Raw genomic sequence first — 21,044 nt, 5'->3', positions numbered from 1 at the left:
TTTTTCTGAATAAAATTGCTAACAAAGCTGTTTCAAGCATGGACAGTGTTGAATCCTATTTATGAATCAACACACTTAAAAAACAAAACTGGACGTGTGTGTGTGGAAAAATAGCACATAACAGTTGTGAAATACCTGAACAACTTTATGACAAGTGGACGGTGGAAGATTTTTGTAATAAGGATGCAAAAAGGGATCCCATGACACACACACCCCCGCCCGGGGACACTGTGACAGTCATAAATATGAGTCAGTTGCCAAGCCTGAATTTTGATCATGTGACCATGGGGGAATAATGCAGCGGTCGTAAGTGTGAAAAAAAATGGTCCTGAGTCATGCAAGGCTTTTCAGGATGAATAATAGGTCCATTTCATCACTTAATGGGCCTATTCGACCTGAAAAGCCTTGCAGAGTCTTTTTTCAAGCCTCTGGGAGGCCGAAAAAGGCCTCATACTAGCCAAAAAATCAGCTATGAGGCACCGTGGAGGTAAAGGGGTGGCGGGGGGATTGCATAACACATGCACAGGGGGCATGGGGTGTGTGTGCAAGCATTGCCTTCTTGGTGCTGGCATGGGAGTATGTGCACGCGTTTGCTCGTGCACAATTTTGGGCACAGGAGCCCAAAAAGGTTAGCCACCATTGGTCTAAATAATGAGAAATGTATATGTTTTATGTTTATTGGTTATGTTTTTCTTTTCGATTTTGTTTTTAATGAAAAGTTTTGTAGTATGTATATATCTTTTAATGTTTCATAAAGTTTATTTTAAAAACAAAATGAAAAAGAAAGTTACAACGGCACTGAAAAAAGTGACTTAAGACCATTTTTCATGCTTACGACCACTGCAGGCTCCCCATGGTCATGTGATCAAAATTCAGACCCTTGGCAACCGACTCGTATTTACGACGGTCGCAGTGTCCCAGGGGGTCACGTGATCTCCTTTTGTGACCTTTGGACGAGCCAAGTCAACGGGGAAGCCAGGTTCACTTAACGACCATGTGACTCATTTAACAACTGCAGCGATTCACTTAAACCACCATGGCAAGAAAAGCCGTAAAATGGGGCCAAGCTCACTTAACAACCGGTGCACTTTGCAAGGCTTCAGGGAAGCCTCCTGGGGGGTGTTTTTGCTCCCAAAAGGAGCAGGAAGGCAAAAAGCACATAGCTCCTCCCGCCCCCCTATCATGGACCCCCACATGACCCTTTTTGCCTTCCTGGACCTCAGAGAAGCCTCCTGGGTGAAGTAGTAAGACAGTGAGGGGGATCCCGGCACAGCTGATCATCGGAACAGCTAACCATCCTTTCCTTCCTTCCATACTTTCCTTCCTTCCTCCTCCTTCCTTCCTTCCTTCCTTCCTTCCTGAGTGAAGCAGTAAGACAATGAGGGGGATCCTGGCACAGCTGATCATCAGAACAGCTAATCGTCCTCTCCTTCCTCCCTCCTCTCCTTCCTTCCTTCCTTCCTCCTGGGCGAAGCAGTAAGACAGCGAGGAGGAACCCAGCACAGCTGATCATCAGAACAGTTAATTGTCCTCTCCTTCCTTCCTTCCTTCCTTCCTTCCTTCCTTCCTTCCTTCCTTCCTCCTTCCTCCCTCCCTCCCTCCTCCTTCCTCCTTCCTTCCTTCCTTCCTTCCTTCCTTCCTTCCTCCCTCCCTCCTCTCCTTCCTTCCTTCCTCCTGGGTGAAGCAGTAAGACAGTGAGGGGGATCCCGGAACAGCTGATCATCGGAACAGCTAATTGTCCTCTCCTTCCTCCTCTCCTTCCTTCCTCCTCCTCCTCTCCTCTCCTTCCTTCCTTCCTCCTGGGCGAAACAGTGAGGGGGATCCCAGGACAGCTGATCATGAGAATAGCTAATCATCCTCTCCTTCCTTCCTCTTCCTTCCTTCCTTCTTCCTCTTCTTTCTTCCTTCCTTCCTTCCTTCCTTCCTTCCTCTCCTTCCTCTCCTTCCTTCCTTCCTTCCTTCCTTCCTTCCTTCCTTCCTTCCTTCCTTCCTTCCTCCTGGGTGAAGCAGTAAGACAGTGAGGGGGATCCTGGCACAGCTGATCATCGGAACAGCTGATCATTGGGAGGGGAAAAAAAGAAATATCTTAAGGAGTGACTTGTTGGGGGAGAATGCAGTCAGCGATGTCGGGCATGTGAGCAATGTTGTGCATGCGCACTAAGGACTGGCTGGGTGGGGAACAGAGGGGTGGGCAGAGAGGGGCGGGCCCAGCCAGTTCTCTGAACTGTGCAGAATCATAACAACCAGTTCTATAGAACCGGTCCGAACCGGTAGAATCCCACCCCTGCCAAGGTTCCTTTCCAATTCTGTTATTCTGTTATTATCTGCCGTGATTCGCTTAACAAATGTGGCACGGACATTGTAAAAAGATGGCAAAATTCATTTAAACAAATTTCTCACTCAGCAACATAAATTTGTGCTCGATTGTGGTCGTACATTGAGGACTAAAGCACCTGGCCTGTGTTTAAGGATTGACGAGGCGCTTTCAAAAATTTGGGCCGTGCAATTGGTTTGACTGGAGGGTTTCGTGATGCTTTTGTTTCCCCCTCTGGGTTAGCACGTAAAAGCAACGAGCGTCATTAAAAGAAACGGAATAGATTTGCAAAGCCGACGCTGCGATAGAGAGCGGCATTTTAGGAAGGGGGGGAAAAAATACCCCCTTCCCCAATGTACCTTATTAAGGGGAAATGTGTATCGCATCTGGCTTAAATTGCAAAACCCGCCAGTGCCAAAATGCGCCCCCGAGGAAACGTGCATGTAAAAATGTCAGCGCCGTGAAGAAAAGAAAAATTGCACGTTTGGTCGGCACGGAGGAGGTTGGCCTGAATTTGTTCCAAAAAGAGAGAGAAAAGAAACCAAGGTAAGTGGTTGGCCACAGTGCCACAATGGAAGGGAATTTTTTTTAATGAGTATTGCCTCTGTGTCGGGATCAGGGGTGGGATGCAAATATTTTTACGACCAGTTCTACGGGCATGGCTAGATGGGCGTGGCTAGGTGGGCATAGTCATGTGACTGGGTGGGTGTGGCTTCTTCTTCTTCTTTTTTTGCAGCCCCCTCCTGAGATCTGTTTTTTGGCCGCCTGGGCCTTGGGGAAGACGCCTGGGACCTTCCAGGAGGCTTCCCTGAGGCCCAGGAAGGCAAAAAATGGAGCATTGAGGGGGGCACACAGCTCCCCCCACTCATCGTGGACACCCCCCTCACGTCCCTTTTTGCTTCCTGGGCCTCAGGGAGGCCTCCTGGGTGAAGCAGTAAGCCAGTGATGAGATCCTCGCACAGCTGATCATCAGAGCAGCTGATCATTCTCTCCTTCCTTCCTCCTCCCCTCCTCTCCTTCCTTCCTTCCTTCCTTCCTTCCTTCCTTCCTTCCTTCCTTCCTTCCTTCCTTCCTTCCTTCCTTCCTTCCTTCTGGGAGAAGCAGTAAGACATTGAGGGGATCCAGCACAGCTGATCATCGGAACAGCTGATCATTCTCTCCTTCCTTCCTTCCTTCCTCCTCCTCTCCTCTCCTCTCCTCTCCTCCCTTCCTTCCTTCCTTTCTCCTCCCTCCCTCCCTCCCTCCCTCCCTCCCTCCCTCCCTCCCTCCCTTCCTTCCTTCCTCCTGGGAGAAGCAGTAAGACAGTGAGGGGGATCCCAGCACAGCTGATCATCGGAACAGCTGATCATCCTCTCCTTCCTTCCTTCCTCCTCCTCTCCTCTCCTTCCTTCCTTCCTTCCTTCCTTCCTTCCTTCTTTCCTTCCTTCCTTCCTTCCTTCCTTTCTCCCTCCCTCCCTCCCTCCCTCCCTCCCTCCCTCCCTTCTTTCTTTCCTTCCTTCCTCCCTTCCTTCCTTCCTCCTGGGAGAAGCAGTAAGACAGTGAGGGGGATCCCAGCACAGCTGATCATCGGAACAGCTGATCATTCTCTCCTTCCTTCCTTCCTCCTCCTCTCCTCTCCTTCCTTCCTTCCTTCCTTCCTTCCTTCCTTCCTTCTTTCCTTCCTTCCTTCCTTCCTTTCTCCCTCCCTCCCTCCCTCCCTCCCTCCCTCCCTTCTTTCTTTCCTTCCTTCCTCCCTTCCTTCCTTCCTCCTGGGAGAAGCAGTAAGACAGTGAGGAGATCCTGGCACAGCTGATCATCGGAACAGCTGACCATTCTCTCCTTCCTTCCTCCTCCTCTCCTCTCCTTCCTTCCTTCCTTCCTTCCTTCCTTCCTTCCTTCCTTCCTTCCTTCCTTCCTTCCTCCCTCCCTCCCTCCCTCCCTTCTTTCTTTCCTTCCTTCCTCCCTTCCTTCCTTCCTCCTGGGAGAAGCAGTAAGACAGTGAGGGGGATCCCAGCACAGCTGATCATAGGAACAGCTGATCATTCTCTCCTTCCTTCCTTCCTCCTCCTCTCCTCTCCTTCCTTCCTTCCTTCCTTCCTTCCTTCCTTCCTTCCTTCCTTCCTTCCTTCCTTCCTTCCTTCCTTCCTTCCTTTCTCCCTCCCTCCCTCCCTCCCTCCCTCCCTTCTTTCTTTCCTTCCTTCCTCCCTCCCTTCCTTCCTCCTGGGAGAAGCAGTAAGACAGTGAGGGGGATCCCAGCACAGCTGATCATAGGAACAGCTGATCGTCGGGAGGGGAAAAAGAAAGAAACATTGGTTTGGCCAAACCGGGGCTATTTTTTTACTACCGGTTCGCGAACTGGACCGAACTGGTAGAATACCACCACAGGTCAGTATTTTTTTCACACTCTAAGGACACCTTTGAAATTTACAGGGAGAGAGAGAGAGAGAGAGAGAGAGAGAGAGAGAGAGACCAGCTGAGCCTTCCAAAAATGAGAAAATTCTGGGGGTCCTCAACTTACGACTGCAAAAAGAATTCTTGTTGCTAGGTGAGATGGTTGTTAAAGGAATTTTGCCCCATTTGGCGACTTTTCTCGGCATGGTCATTAAGTGAATCGCTGTAGTTGTTAAGTGCGCAACATGGTAGTTAAACGAATCTGGCTTCCCCCATGGACTTTGCTTGTTGGAAGGTCACAAAGGGGACTGTGTGACCCCAGGACACTGCAACTGTCATAAATATGAGTCAGTTGACAAGCTATCTATCTATCAAAGAAAACTCCTTCTGGCCTTCTACATTCCTTCTATTATCCCCATTATTTTCCTGGCTTGGTAGCTTCTGTGATAAAAGGTTTTTATAGGCAACCCAAAACTAAATCTACTTCTTCCTTCCTTCCTTCCTTCCTTCCTTCCTTCCTTCCTCCCTCCCTCCCTCCCTCTCCCTCCCTCCCTCCCTTCTTTTCCTTCTTCTTTCTTTCTTTCCTTCCTTCTTTTTTCTTTCTTCCTTTTTTTCTTCCTTCCTTCCTTCTTTTTCCTTCCTTCCTTCCTTCCTTCCTTCCTTCCTTCCTTCCTTCCTTCCCTTCCTTCCTTCCTTCCTTCCTTCCTTCCTTCCTTCCTTCCTTCCTTCCTTCCTTCCTTCCTTCCTTCCTTCCTTCCTTCCTTCCTTCCTTCCCTCCCCAAAATTCCATTCCTTTTAACACTGATGTGGTTACCTAGTTGGGTAATGAAATGCTCTCAAGAAAACAAGGCTCAGAGAGCACCAAGGACCACTAAGAAGTCATTCTCCTCCTCCTTCCTCCTCCTTCCCTCCTTTCTAGTACTGATGATGTTACCTAGTTGGGTCATGAAATGTCTGCACAGAAACCACCAAGCTCAGAGAGCATCAAGGACCCCACAGTCCCCCCCACACTCCTCCTCCTCCCTGCAAACCTCCTCCCTCCTACCACTGATGATATTACCTAGCTGGGTCAGGAAAAGTCTGCAAGAAAATCCCCAAGGACCCCGGCCCTCCTCCTTCTCCTTCTCTCCACAAACCCCATCCTCCTACCACTGATGATATTACCTAGCTGGGTCAGGAAATGTCTGCTCTCTCCCCAGGACCCCCAGTCCTCCTCCTTCTTCCTTCTCTCCACAAACCCCATCCCTCCTACCACTGATGATATTACCTAGCTGGGTCAGGAAATGTCTGCAAGAAAATCCCCCAGGACCCCGCAGTCCTCCTCCTTCTCCTTCTCTCCACAAACCCCATCCCTCCTACCACTGATGATATTCCTAGCTGGGTCAGGAAAAGTCTGCAAGAAAGTCCCCAAGGACCCCAGTCCTCCTCCTTCTCCCTCTCCACAAACCCCATCCCTCCTACCACAGATGATATTACCTAGCTGGGTCAGGAAACGTCTGCAAGAAAATCCCCAAGGACCCCACAGTCCTCCTCCTTCTCCTTCTCTCCACAAACCCCATCCCTCCTACCACTGATGATATTACCTAGTTGGGTCAGGAAACGTCTGCAAGAAAACCACCCAGCGGAGAGAGCACCAAGGACCCCCTCATTTCAACACTGAGCTAGAAACATTCTCCGTTCCTTGATCCAATCCTCCGCCGCTTGCTGGGTACCCCCACCGGCATGATATCCCCAGCTCCCCCCCCATCAACACCCTCCATGGGGGGCGGGGGGCTCACTGACCTTCCATCAGGGTGTGGTGAATGCTCCAGTAGACGCTCAGGCAGTGTTTTTCCTTCTTCATCCCCCGTTTGCACTTGCAGCCGTACAGCTGGCTGGACAGGAGGGTGGTCAGCGTGTTGCGGCACTGGCTCTTGGCGCCCGGGCCCAGCTTGTTGGCGCCGTTACCAGCGATGCACTGCCTCAGGGTCCGGAATTTGGAACTGCAGCTGGGGTCATTGGTGCAAGCTTCGCCAGCCTGCAGGCAGTCGTGGGCTGAGCTGAGGAGGGTCATGCCTTCTGGAAAGGAGCGAGAGAGATGAGAAAGAGAAATGAGGTATTTCCCTGCTTTGGCGGGTGGGCGGGGCTGGGCTAGATGATCTCCAAGGGCCCCTTCCAACTCTGTTTTTCTGATTCTAAAGAGACCTGCTGGAAGGTTTCCTCGGCTTGCAACCATTTGTTCACTGAACAAAATACAGGTATCCCTCGGCTTTCTGGCCACAAGGGAGCCCAACATTTACGTTGCTGAGTGAGATGGTCATTAAGCGAGTTTTTGCCCCGTTTTACGACCTTCCTTGACATATTTGTTGAGTGAACCACTGCCGGGTTTTTTTTTAAATATTTTTTTTATTTTTAACAACAAATATAAACGAACACATAACATACAACATCAAATAAAATCTTTCCATTGTACAGTGTGTCAGTTGGTACATATCTCTTGTGCACAATATCAACAGTCATTCCCTCCTAATTTTATATTAAAAATCATAAAAATCGTACAAGACTACTATCCGCATAATATTATCATCAAATCATTGTTAGACTGTAGTTGCAAACTCGCATCATCCTTTTCAAGCAAATCTCAATTGTTATAAAACCTAGTTCATAGTATCATTCATTTCACAACAATCAATTATAATCTATCATTAAATTGTATTATCTTAACTATTATGTTATATTTATGTTGTAGTATATTTTATTTCTCTATTTCCTTATCTAGCCATTGATAAAATAAATCCCATATTTTATAATACTCTTTTGCTTTTCTTTTGTTTTGGACTGCAAACATAAATCCAGGATTGGCACAAAAATGCACCGCAAAGGAAAATAATCTAACGGTGCCCTCCAGGAAGATCTTTGCTTCAAGAGACATAGCAATAGGCTGGGCATTTGCCACCCTGAGTTCTTGGCGATTATGTCAAAATTAAATGCTGCAGCAACTGGAGTGTTGCAAATTACCCTTAACCAATGTACAACTGAACCCACACATGCAACCTTCTACAATGCAGTAACAAATCTGGGACTAGAACAACTAGTAACCAACAACACTAGACTTAACAACTGCCTTGATCTCATCTTCTGCAATAGTTTTAATTTGATTTACAGAATACAAATTAAAGAACCCTTTTCCAACAGTGACCACAGCATAATTGACTTTTGTCTCAACATACGTCCACACAAAAATCATCACAACGACGGAATCCCCAATTATAACTTCAAAAAAGGCAACTTATAAACAACAATCTCTCATCCCATGATTGGCAATTTCTATTCTCTGGATGCAATACTGTAGAAGACCATTACAACATATTTTTACTTGAAGTCAAAAGAGTCATCAAACTATATGTACCAATAACAACTCCCAAAACCAGAAAAAAAAATTACCCATAACAATAAGGAAGCTTCAATCCAAAAAGAAATCACTTTGGCGGAAAAACAAATCTGGTCACATTGCCAACTTCAAAAGCCGATACAAAAATTTATGCCACCAGATAAAGAATGAATGTACCAATTATCACATTAAACAAGAGGAAAACCTTCTACGCACCAATTCCACCCGTGCTTTCTACAATTTTGTAAACAACAAACTAAAACACCCAAGGTCCACCCTACCCTGAAAGGAACTAATGGTAAAGACTGCAATGATGACACTATTAAAGCCAATCTCTTTAACACATTCTTTGGCTCAGTATTTGTAAACAGCAATGGATCATGCCCAGTATTTCCTAGTCGAACCAGACAACTACAATGATCTAATAAATATCGATTTTACAGAAGACTATGTTGAAAAAGCACTGCGCAATCTAAACCATCCCTATCTGTTGGATCGGACAGAATAAGTGCCTACTTCTTAAAAAAAGTTATCCACTGCCATAGCCGAACCTCTAAGCATAATCTTTGAGAAATCTTTCAGGACCAGCTCCTTGCCAAAACTATGGTCACAATCCACAGTCATCCCCATCTTCAAAAAGGGAGAGCCAAGCCTAGTTGAAAATTACAGACCAATCTCTTTATGCTGCGTCACCTGTAAAGTCATGGAATCAATTATTAACCAAACTATCATCCTCTACTTAGAGACAAACAACCTACTCTCTAATAAACAATTTGGTTTCAGAAAAAAAACTATCCTGTAATCTGCAACTCTTACACTGCAAAAACATATGGACTACACAACTCAATCAGGGCAAAGCAATAGACGCAATCTACATAGACTTCTGTAAAGCCTTTGATTCAGTGGTACACGACAAACTACTCCTAAAACTAAAATCTTATGGTGTCTCTGGACAACTGCATAACTGGATAGGAGCATTCCTGTCACACAGACAACAAATGGTCAAAATTGGGAGTGTCCTATCAAATTCTGTACCTGTCAACAGTGGTGTCCCCCAAGGCAGTGTTCTAGGACCAACTCTCTTCATACTCTACATAAATGACCTCTGTGATCATATTAAGAGCAACTGCGTTCTCTTCGCTGATGATATAAAGCTATTCAACACCACAGACAATACTGCTACCCTTCAAAAAGACCTCGACTATGTATCAGAATGGTCAAACAAATGGCAACTTCAAATCTCAACAAATAAGTGCTCTGTCTTACATATTGGCAAAAAAAATATCAGAAAATAAAATACAGGCTGAATAGTCAAGATCTTGTTGAAGATCCAAACTCTGTCAAGGACCTTGGAATACTCATCTCTAATGATCTAAGTGCTAGAGCCCAGTGTAACTACATAGCCAAAAAGGCATTAAGAGTTGTTAACCTAATCCTGCGTAGCTTATTCTCTGGTAATATCACACTAGTAACTAGAGCATACAAAACATTTGCTAGACCAATACTCGAATACAGCTCCTCAGTTGGAACCCACATTACGTATCTGATATTAGCACAGTTGAGAAAGTCCAGAAATATTTCACAAGAAGAGTTCTCCACTCCTCTACTCGTTGTAGAATACCTTATGCCACCAGACTTGAAATTCTAGACCTAGAAAACCTTGAATTATGCCGTCTTCGGTCTGATCTAAGTATAGTATATAAAATCATACATTGCAATGTCCTACCTGTCAATGAATACTTCAGCTTCAACCATAGCAACACAAGAGCAAACAATAGATACAAACTCAAGGTTAATCGCACCAAACTTGATTGCAAGAAATACGACTTCAGCAACAGAGCGGTCAATGTCTGGAATACTCTACCTGACTCTGTGGTTTCTTCCCCAAACCCCAAAAACTTTAACCTTAGACTGTCTACTATTGACCTCACCCCTTTCCTAAGAGGTCTGTAGGGGGCGTGCATAAGCGCACAAACGTGCCTACCGTCCGTGTCCTATTGTTTCTTTTATTTTTTATTTTTCTTATATGTATCCATGTAATAATAACTATGTTTTTACTTATACCTGTTATCTTGTAAGCAATTGACAAAGATAAATAAATAAATAAAAATAAAATGACCCTTTCTTTTATTTGTATCCTGAGAGGGAGAGAGGGAGGGAGGGAGAAGGAAGTAAAGAAGGAAGGCAAGAAAGAGAAAGGAAAGAGGGAAGGGAGGAAAGAAAAAAGAAAAGAAAGAAAGAAAGAAGAAGACAGACAGACAGAAAAAGACTGAGTAGAAGGAGAGAGAGTGAGAAAGGAAGGAAGGAAAGGAAGGAAGGAGAAAGAAAGACAGGAAGGAAGGAAAGAAAGAAAGACAGGAAGGAAGGAAAGAAAGAAAGAGGAAGGAGAGAAAGAAAAAGAAAGAAAGAAAGAAAGAAAGAAAGAAAGAAAGAAAGAAAGAAAGAAAGAAAGAAAGAAAGAAAGAAAGAAAGAAAGAAAACAGGTAAGAAAGAGAGAAAGGAAGAACAAATGAAAGGAAGGAATAGAATGGATGGATGGATGGATGGATGGTTGGATAGGGTATGTAAGTTGGCAGGCAGGTAGGTAGGAAGGAAGGAGGAAAGAAGGAAGGAAAAAAGGAAGGAAGAAGGGAAGAAAGAAAGAAAGGAATACAATGGAGGGATTAATGGGTGGATGGATAGGGTAGGTAGATAGGCAGGCAAGCAGGCAGGCAAGCAGGCAGGAGGAAAGGAAGGAGGAAAGAAGGAAGGAGGGAGGGAAGAAAGGAATACAATGGATGGATTAATGGCTGGATGGATAGGGTAGGTAGGCAGGCAGGCAGGCAGGCAGGCAGGCAGGCAGGCAGGCAGGCAGGCAGGAAGGAAGGAAGGAAGGAAGGAAAGATTACAATGGATGGATTAATGGGTGGATGGGTAGAGTAGGTAGGCAGGCAGGCAGTTGTGATGAGACTGACTCCCGTTCTTTTATCTCTTGTGCCTCAAGGGAAGTTGTTCTTCGTCATTAGACTCCATTTGAAGACATTTAAAGACACCCGAAATGCTATTCTGGGCGCCAAGGTCTCCTGCGGCCTGACTTCCTCTCTCTCTCACACACACACAGGAGAAATTCCCAGGTTTCGATCTCACCTCCAGCTGAACTCACACAACGTATTTAGCTCCCTGCCCTGAGGCTCTCGGCTTCATTACCCCTAATGAGATAATTAAAAAAAACTTGGAATGTGCAGCTCTGCGTTGTGTCTTGTAAAAAAACAACAACACAACGCACACACAAACACACATGCAGACAACGCAGCCATACCAAGATTTCTCTGGTGCTTCTCAGGATGTGCATCTCATCCACCGCCTTACCGTAGCAGGTGGGATTGTACCTGTACACAACATCCCCCCACCTTAGGAGTCCTGGCAAAGGATCCTGGGGGGGTGGGGGGGTTTGTCGTTTGCCAAGGTTAGCCTCTACAGAAGGAAGTCCTTGACATACAACCACGATGGAGCCCAACAGGTGTGTTGCTACGTGAGAGATGTGTTAAATGAGTTTTGTCCCGTTTTACGACTTTTCTTGTCCCATCTGTTCGGGAAGTCACTGCAGTTGTTAAAGGAGTAACACGGTTGTTAAGTGAATCTTTTCTCCGGACTACATATAGAATAGAGTAAAGTAGAGTAGAATAGAAAATAGAAAAGAATAGAATAGAAAAGAATAGAAAATAGAATAAATATTGGAAGGAATAGAATAGAATAGAATAGAATAGAATAGAATAGAATAGAATAGAATAGAATAGAATAGAATAGAATAGAATAAATATTGGAAAGAATAGAATAGAATAGAATAGAATAGAATAAATGAATAGAATAGAATAAGTAGAATAGAATAGAATAGAATTATGAATATAATAGAGTAGAAATGAATAGAATAGAATAAATATTGGAAGGAATAGAATAGAATAGAATAGAATAGAATAGAATAGAATAGAAATTGGAAGGAATAGAATAGAATAGAATAAATATTGGAAGGAATAGAATAGAATAAGAATAGAATAGAATAGAATAGAATAGAATAGAAAATAGAATATAGAATAGAAGGAATAGAATAGAATAGGAATAGAATAAATATTGGAAGGAATAGAATAGAATAGAATAGAATAGAATAGAATAGAATGTAGAATAGAATAGAATAGAATAAATATTGGAAGGAATAGAATAGAATAGAAAATAGAATGGAATAGAATAGAATAGAATAGAATAGAATAGAACAGAACAGAATAGAATAGAATATAATTCTTTATTGGCCAAGTGTGATTGGACACACAAGGAATTTATCTCCGATGCATATGCTCTATAACCCAATTCCAGCAATTGTTATTCCTATCTTAGCTAGTCCCCTAATCATCTTTTGTTGCTCTACTCTGAATCCTTTCTAGAGTCTCAACATCTTTTTTACATCCAAGCATGGCCTTACCTTCAAGGCCTTATAAAGTGGTATTAACACTTCACCTGATCTTGATCCTATCCCTCCGTTAATGCAGCTCAGGATCGGGTTGGCTTTTTTGGCAGCTGCAGCACACGGCTGGCTCCTATTGAAGTGATTGTCCACTAGGACCCTGAGATCCTTCTGGCAATGCCCTCTACACAGGTAGTCCCCAACTTACAACAGTTCACTTAATGACAACGGCACTGAAAAAAGTGACTTATGACCGTTTTACGTACTTACGACCTTTGCAACATCCCCGTGGTCATGTGATCAAAATTCAGACTCTTGGCAACAGATTCATAGTTACGACGGTTGCTGTTTCCCAAGGGATCATGCGATCCCCTTTGGACAGTGGTCCCCAACCTTTTTGTACAGGGGACGGTTTCAAGCAGAAAATTTTGCAAGGACTGGGGGGAGAAGGAGGGGGCTTTCCTGTCGCCGCAGCTATTCCGAAGCGCCCGTTTCACCCCCACCCCACCCCGCCCGCCAGCGCGCGCCTTGTGCAGCTCAATCCACAGTGTCCCGTTCTGCCTGCCTGCCTGCCTGCCTTAGTTTCTGGTTGTTTGGGAGCAGCTTCGGCTGAGAATAATAACTATTCGCCTCTTTTACTCAGCCAAAGCTGTTCGATTCAACCATTAACGAAGGCAGGCAGGCAGGCAGAATAGAGCACTGGTTGGCTCCCAGCCGGGCGGGCGGGCGGATGGGGTGGGGAGAAACGGGCGCCGGAGGCGCTGCGGCGCAGGAAAAGCCCCCGCTCTTTGAAGCAGTTTCTTCCTGGGCTGGTGGAGGAGCGAGAGAGCGACTGAGAGAGCTGACCCAGAGAGAAGGACAGGCCGGTTGCTTCCTCCCTCCCCTTCTTTCATTTGTGTCCTTGATCCCGATCCCAGCAGCATTCACCGAAGGTGAAGAAAACCGCCATTTTTTAAAAAAAAAAAAAATTATTTGCGACCCGGTAGAGAGTGCTCACGGCCCGGTACCAGTCCACGCGCCCGGTGGTTGGGGACCCCTGCCTTTGGAGACCTTCTGACAAGCAGAGTTTACAGGGGCAGCCAGATTCCCTTCACAACCGTTTGAGATAATAGCTTAACCACTGCAGTGATTCACTTAATGCCTGCCACTTAAAGAAAGGTCGTAAAATGGGGGCAAACTCACTCACCCAATTTTTGGGTGAATTGTGATCGTAAGTCTACCATGTTTCCCCCAAAATAAGACTGGGTGTTATATTAATTTCTGCTCCAAAGGACGCATTAGGGCTTATTTTGGGGGAAATATGGTTCCAAACACGTCCTTCTGGCTGACAATCTTAACCGGGGCTTATTTTCGGGGCAGGGCTTATATTACGAGCATCCTGTGGGACAAAAATCATGTTAGAGCTTATTTTCCAGTCGGGTCTTATTTTCGGGGAAACAGGGTACCTGGATGATACCTGCCCATTGGTTTTTTTCTTGCCTGAATGTAGAATTGTTCTGACCAAGGCTTCCTGAGATGGTAACAATCACATGCTGTTCCCCCAACACCTTGTTTTCATTTCAACGGCTGGGAATTATATACATTCCCAGCCCACGATGAGTCCCAAACAGTTTGTGAATAGTCCCAATGAAGTCTGCCACAGTCCTTCGGGATAAGGCTGATAAGCACCCACCTTCATCTCCCTTGAAATGCTGCCAACGACTAAATTGCCAATTAGTGATACAAGGCCAAACGGAGCACAAAGTCAACACGGAGCTTCAGAGTTTAAACCAATCAGAACGAACAAAGTTGCTTCCTGCAAAGGCTCCCGTCCTTTTGCTCCTCCTTTATGTCATATGGAAGGGGCCAATGATCTCCGAGCCTTACTCCCGAGTCGCCCCTTTTGTCTTAACTGTTCTTGCCTTCTGGCAGCTCTGCGCATGTGCGCACTGGGAACAGGCTCCCGCTGTTCCTCTGCCTTGCTGCTGTCAGATTATGGAGTCTCCGGAGGCTGCACATCACTCCCAGATGGCCCTGGCTCCATCTCTGTGTCGGACGCAGGTCCCTCGTCCGAGCCCTCTCCAGACTCCTGGACTGGCCCCTGTTCCTCCCCACTGTCCGACTCTGCTACCAGCTCCGCAGGCTGCCGAAGGACCACAACAAGAATCTTACTTTTTCCCCATTGAATTTAATTTTATTAGACAGGGCCCAGTGTTCCTTACTCTCCTCTGAATGGAAACCCATCTTGTTATTAATGATGCCCGTCTGCTCCTCCATTGTGAGGCTAATCCTGCTAAAGTTCATACATGTTGGGGGTTGCCAAAATAAATTTATTTTCTCCTTGCATCGTCCTGTGTGTGAGAGAGAGAGACAATGCCCGGAGATTTACAAAGAGGAAGACTGAAGATTCAGGAACTTTTTTAACCAGGGAAACCACGTCCTCTTAAGGTTCCTGCCTTTCGTTTTTCCACCTTTCTATTGACTCAGCCTTAAAAGGGAATTATATTTTCTATTACATAATCAGTTGGGGTTAATGGAGCCTCTCAGGGGGCCCATTGCTTCTCCCCGTCCTTCCAATCAGTCCATTTCTCTGAAAATTTAGCGCTTAATCAGATACCAAGGGCCGCAAAGACTTTGGGGAGAACGGCGCCAGGATCTTATCAAGCCCAATTACGGAGAGGATTTCCTCTAATAAAGCTTTTTTTTTTTTTTTTTTAAAAGGACCCTTTCTGTTAATTTTAGCCAATTTTCCATTGCATTGGTCTGGCCATAATGGTTTTGAGACATTTGAGGGCTATTTAGCATCATCGGAAGGAGATCCAGTGGATTCCGGGATGTGGGATTCAGCGTCTAGCAAGAAAATGAGGTTCTTGCTTGGTGTCGTTTGTGAATTCAGGCTGGAAGATTCATTGAAAGGCTAAACAAAACCTACAGGGTAGCAGAAGATGAGAATGGAGCTCAGGTTACGACCACATTGGAGACCCAAATTTATGTCACTAAGCGAAACCTTTGTTAGGTGAGTTTGCCCCGTTTTTGCAACTTTTCTTGCACAGGTGTGGAAGCTTTCAAGAAGAGACTGGACTGCCCTTTGTCAAAAATGGTATAGGGTCTGCTTGGGCAGCAGGGTTGGACTAGATGACCTACAAGGTCCCTTCCAACTCTGTTAATCTGTCTTGTGAAGTTAGTGACACGGTTGCTAAGGGAATCTGGATTCTCCATTGACTTTGCTCATCAGAAGGTTGCAAAAGGGGATCTTGTGACCCCCCCCCCCAGGACAACCCAACGGTCATAAGTATGAACTAGTGGCCAAGCGTTGCAGAATCCCCAGGGTCACCTGATCAAAATTCAGGCACTTGGCAACCGACTCGTATTTACGATGGTGGTCATAAGTGCCCTGGGGGGTCACGGGATCCCCTTTTGTGACCTTCTGACAAGCAATGTCAAGACTTGTTTAACAACCTTCTGTGATGACCCAAAGGGGCGTGGCGCAAAAGCAACGAAGTCACAAAAGTAGGCCAAGTCCCTTGAATTCCTCCAACTTGGCCCCCGATGTCCAGTTATCATCGGCTGGAGGAAAAAACTCTCCCAAGAACAGTCTTTAAAGGGAAGAAATTCAGTCCGAACCCAAAGTAAATATAAATTATAAATAAAAACCAACACAAATGATGCTAAAGTAATTAACACGACAGGCCAGGATAATAATTGGCAGACTTCCAAAAGATAATGAAACACACACAGTTGGGAGGATGACGGAACTCAGATAAGACTTGACAAACCAAGATAATGCATGCTTTGCTTCCAGCAAGTTTGCCTTTTTAAACAGTTTTCCTAGGTATGGATAATGAAGGGGATCAGGGCCCTTTCCTCCCCCGTAACCCACGTAACTCCCCCGTAACCACTCCCTTCTCCGTTCCTCCCTGCATGCCCTAGGATGAAGAGGGGGTGGGCCTGGGTCTTCCTCTGAAGGCCCAGCCAGCCTGTGCCCTTCCCTAGTTTCCTCCACAGCCACCGGAGCCACACTCCCACTCCCTGTCAGCTGCTCAACCTCCCACTTGGAATCAGATTCCAACAGGGGCATGATACGGTCTGGCTCACTTAACAAATGCCATGATTTGCTTAACAACTGTGGCACAAAAATGAGGTAAACAGGATGGCCTGCTACCGGTTCACTCCGGTTCGAGCGAACCGGTAGCTAATTTTATCATTTTTAATAGCCGGTTTGGTGAACCAGCATATCCTTCCCCCTGGCCCCACTCCGCCCCTCCCAGGAGCCCCCATGTGACCCATTTTGGATCCCCAGTAAGTACAGGGCCTGCACGGAGGCTTAGGGAGGGTGAAAAATGGGCCACCTGGAGGCTCCAGAAGACCGGAAATGGGCCACGTTTCTGGCTTCCAGAGAGCCTCCGGAGCCCGGGGAGGCCATTTTCTCCCTCCTGGAGTCTTGAGGAAAGCTTCCGGAGCCCCAGGAGGGCAAAAACGCCCCCCTCCCACCATGGTGCAGGAGGCTGACTAGGCCACGCCCACCCAGCAACCAGGCCGAGAACCGGTTGCTAAAAGTTTTGAACCAGTGTGTTGCTTTGCGACATAAATTTGGGGCTTAATTGTAGTCATAAGCTGAGGACCCCCCTGTGTTTTCATAACCAAGTAAAGCAATTTTGTCAAAAATTATGGCATTTCTTGCAGAAACCCAATGAGTCGCGACATCTGGCTGCACAATGAAATATATTTTATTTCGGGAGTGGGGGGGCTGCCCGTAGTATTTTTAAATGTACTTTCCTCCCCTCCCTTGTTGTCCCTAGAGGAACTTTGCTTCTTAAATGCTTTGGACTCTCCTTTGCAATTGACAAAGAGCTTTGGGAGGCTTTGTGAAAATCGATGCCAACAATAAACAAGTAAATGAAACAATTAAAAGCTCAGCCGGGCTGCTGCTGAAGGAACATCTCCCCAAAGGCCGGAAGCGATTGGCGCCTGGTTGGAGAGGGGGCGGAAGGGCAAGGAAGTGGCTTTTCACCCGCTGCCCTGAGAGAAAAAGAGGATGGATCCCAGGCTGGGAGGGGCCCTGGGGGAGGAGAGGAAGGGGGCACATTTCAAAACGGTGGGGCAGAAAAAGGAAATGGTGTTCTATCTGGCTATCATCCCTCCTTCCCTCTGTCCATCCATCCATTTGCCATTCTCTCTCTCTCTCTCTCTCTCTCTCTCATTCATCTGTCCCTCCTTCCATCCATCCATCCACCTATCCATTCTTCCATCCATCATTTAACCATTATTTCTCTCTCTCTCTCATACCTATCCATCCATCCAACCAATCATCTATATCTATCTACTATCTATCTATCTATCTATCTATCTATCTATCTATCTATCTATTATCCATCCATCCATCCATCCATCATCTATTTTATCTAATCTATCATCTATCTCCATCTATCTCCATCCATCATCTCTCTCTGTCTCTCTGTCTCTGTCTCTGTCTCTCTCTCTCTCATCTAACATCTCTCTCCATCTCTCTCTCCATCCATCATCATCATCATCTCTCTCTCTCCCATTCTCTCCATCCATATCTCCCTCTCCCTCTATCATCCATCTATCTATCTATCTATCTATCTATCTATCTATCTATCTATCTATCTATCTATCTATCTATCTATCTATCTATCCAATCTTGTCTCTATCTCTATCATCTCTCTCTGACTCATTTATACCTCTATCTATCTAGAAGGACCAGGTGTGACATGAGAGCAGTCTTCCAATATTTGAGGGGCTGCCCGAAAGAAGAGGGAGTCCAGCTATTCTTCAAAGCAGGACAAGAAGCAACAGATGGAAACTCATCAAGGAGAGACCCAACTTGGAACTAAGGAGAAATTTCCTGACACAACAATCAATCGGTGGAACCGTTTCCCCGCAGAAGTCGTGGCTGTTCCATCCACTGGAGGCTTCTGGACAGCCACTTGTCTGAAATGATAGATGGTCTCCTGCTGTAGGAGGAGGTTGCACTAGAAGACCTCCAAGGTCATTCCAATTCTGTTATTCTGTGAAAAACAACAACATGGGAGGTGCTAAGCCATATCTTGGATACGGTGGTTTTAATAGGACAATTTTTTTCTGCTGCTTCACGATGACCCATGACTATTTCTTCGGGTTTTACTTTTTTCCCCTGTTTTATTATTTTTAATCTACGGCATCCGAGCTTCTCAGAAGCCTCTTCAAGGCTATCTGGCAGGGGAGCAGGAAGGAGAGGACAGATAAGGATTAAAACAAAATGATATAATGGAGAAAAGGGATAAAATATCCCTGCTATGCAATTGTACTGGGCGTGACAAATGGATTTTCACCACCCGCAAAGTGAAGAGAAATGGGAAGATGAAGAAGGATTCAGCCCGTGTGCGATGAAAATGGTCAATTTTTTTTTTGCAATTAGTAAAAATATATATATATATATACCGTGTATATATAAGGCAACCATCTTCCAGTTGTTTATTACATGTTAATGATATGGCAGGACACAAAAAGAGATTCCCACAGTGAACAAAATCCCCACTCCGTACTGCCTTAGGTAGTGCTTCAAGCTTTCCCCCAACCATTTCGTTTTTGAAATTTCCCAAGACTAAAATAAAGAAATGCAGAGAAACAGAACATGCATAACGCCTGTTAGTACCAATGAAAGAGATTGGACAACCTATTTGTTGGAAATGGCATAGGGTTCCCTGCAGGGGGTGGGATTCAATCGGTTCGGACTGGTTTGGGCGAACTGGATGTAAAAGTTACATCTGGTTCGGCGAACCGGTATGTCAACTGACCGGCTGGGCCTGCCCACCCTGCTCCTCCCCTCCCAGAGTCTCCCTGCAACCCATTTTGGATGCAGGTAAGTGCAGGTCTGCGTGGAGGCTCTGGGAGGGGGGAAAAGGGGCCTTCCAGAAGTCCAGAAATGAGCCTGTTTCCGGCTTCTGGTCAGCCTCCAGAGCCCGGGGGAGGCTGTTTTCGTCCTCCCAGAGGCCCGGAGGAGGCCTCCGGACCCTTGGGAGAGTGAAAATGGTCTCTCACAGGCTCTGGAGGCCCACCGGAAGCCAGAAATAGGAAGTTCCGGTAGGCCAGTTGCTGGGATTTTTGAATCCTACCCCTGGTTTCCTGCCTAAGCAGGAGGTTGGACTAAAAGTTCTCCAAGGTCCCTTCCAACTCTGTTATTCTATTCTGTTCTGTTCTGTTCTGCTCCATTCTATTCCATATTTTCTATTCTGTTCTGTTCTGTTCTATATTCATTCTCTTCTCTTCTCTTCTCTTCTCTTCTCTTCTCTTCTCTTCTCTTCTCTTCTCTTCTCTTCTCTTCTGCTCCATCCCATTCCATTCCATGTTTTCTATTCTATTCTGTTCTGTTCTATATTCATTATGTTCTGTTCTGTTCTGCTCCATTCCATATTTTCTATTCTGTTCTGTTCTGTTCTGTTCTGCTCCATTCCATTCCATATTTTCTATTCTATTCTGTTCTGTTCTTTTCTGTTCTGCTCCATCCCATTCCATTCCATGTTTTCTATTCTATTCTATTCTGTTCTGTTCTATTCTATATTCATTCTGTTTTGTTCTGTTCTGCTCCATTCTATTCCATATTTTCTATTCTGTTCTGTTCTATATTCATTCTCTTCTGTTATCTTCTGTTCTTTTCTGTTCTGCTCCATCCCATTCTATTCCATATTTTCTATTCTATTCTATTCTGTTCTATATTCATTATGTTCTGTTCTGTTCGCTCCATTCCATATTTTCTATTCTGTTCTATTCTATATTCATTCTATTCTGTTCTGTTTTGTTTCATTCCACTCCATTCCATTCCATATTTTCTATTCTGTTCTGTTCTATTCTATATTCATTCTGTTCTGTTCTGTTCTATTCCACTGCACTCCTTTCCATATTTTCTATTCTGTTCGGTTCTGTTGTATTCTATATTCATCTGTTCCATTCCATTCCATTCCACTCTATCCTACCCTACCCTACCCTATCCTAAATGGACAGGTGTTCTCCATTTCATAAATTCCTCCTTTAATGGACATGTTAGCAGTGGGCAAGGAGCTGGTTTTACCTTCTCCAATCTCGATTTAGGGTGAGTGTTCTCTTATTTTAGAGGTTTTTAAAAAACACTCACTTAACAAATGTCTCGCTTAGCGACATAAATTGTGGGCCCAATTGCAGTTGTAACTTGAGGATTACCGTATCTGGGGCATGTTGAAAGGAACAGATGGTTGGTTGTGCTCACAGAAACATCTTGAGTTCCTCAACTATTTCTTCCTTTCCAGTGTGTCTCGTTTCCCCCACCCCAAGTTATCATTTTAGGATAACAGATATATTTCAGGTGCTGGCCGTTTGCAGACAAAATTGCACAATTAGGGGGAAATTGGAAGGGGAGGGCAAGCGAGAAGAAATTGGATCCTGGACAGATGACTCTACAGGTCAAAATATTTTCTTCAAGGAGAGGTGGAAGAATAAATGGGAGATGGCCTCCCTTGATATCCTGCCCTCTGGATGAGTTAGGAGCAATTTCCCAGAATTTCTAAGCCTGCAATAGTTATCCAAAGGACCTCCAGCCAGGG

General features: G+C 45.3%; 1 protein-coding gene across 1 annotated transcript in view; it reads right to left on the bottom strand.

Moving 5' to 3' along the window:
• GFRA4 (GDNF family receptor alpha 4) overlaps nt 1-21,044 on the bottom strand; it is a 141,968-nt gene that overhangs the window by 58,154 nt on the left and 62,770 nt on the right. Inside the window, 1 exon segment of the mRNA XM_087962685.1 lies at nt 6,467-6,742. Coding sequence (XP_087818811.1) covers nt 6,467-6,742 — 276 coding nt within the window.

This window comes from Notechis scutatus, chromosome 4, assembly GCF_049901735.1.
Source record: "Notechis scutatus isolate UNSWTSFEM ecotype Mainland chromosome 4, rNotScu1.2, whole genome shotgun sequence".
NCBI lineage: Eukaryota > Metazoa > Chordata > Lepidosauria > Squamata > Elapidae > Notechis > Notechis scutatus.
The sequence above is the reverse complement of the archived record's forward strand: the minus strand, read 5'-3'. Positions and strand labels throughout refer to the sequence as shown.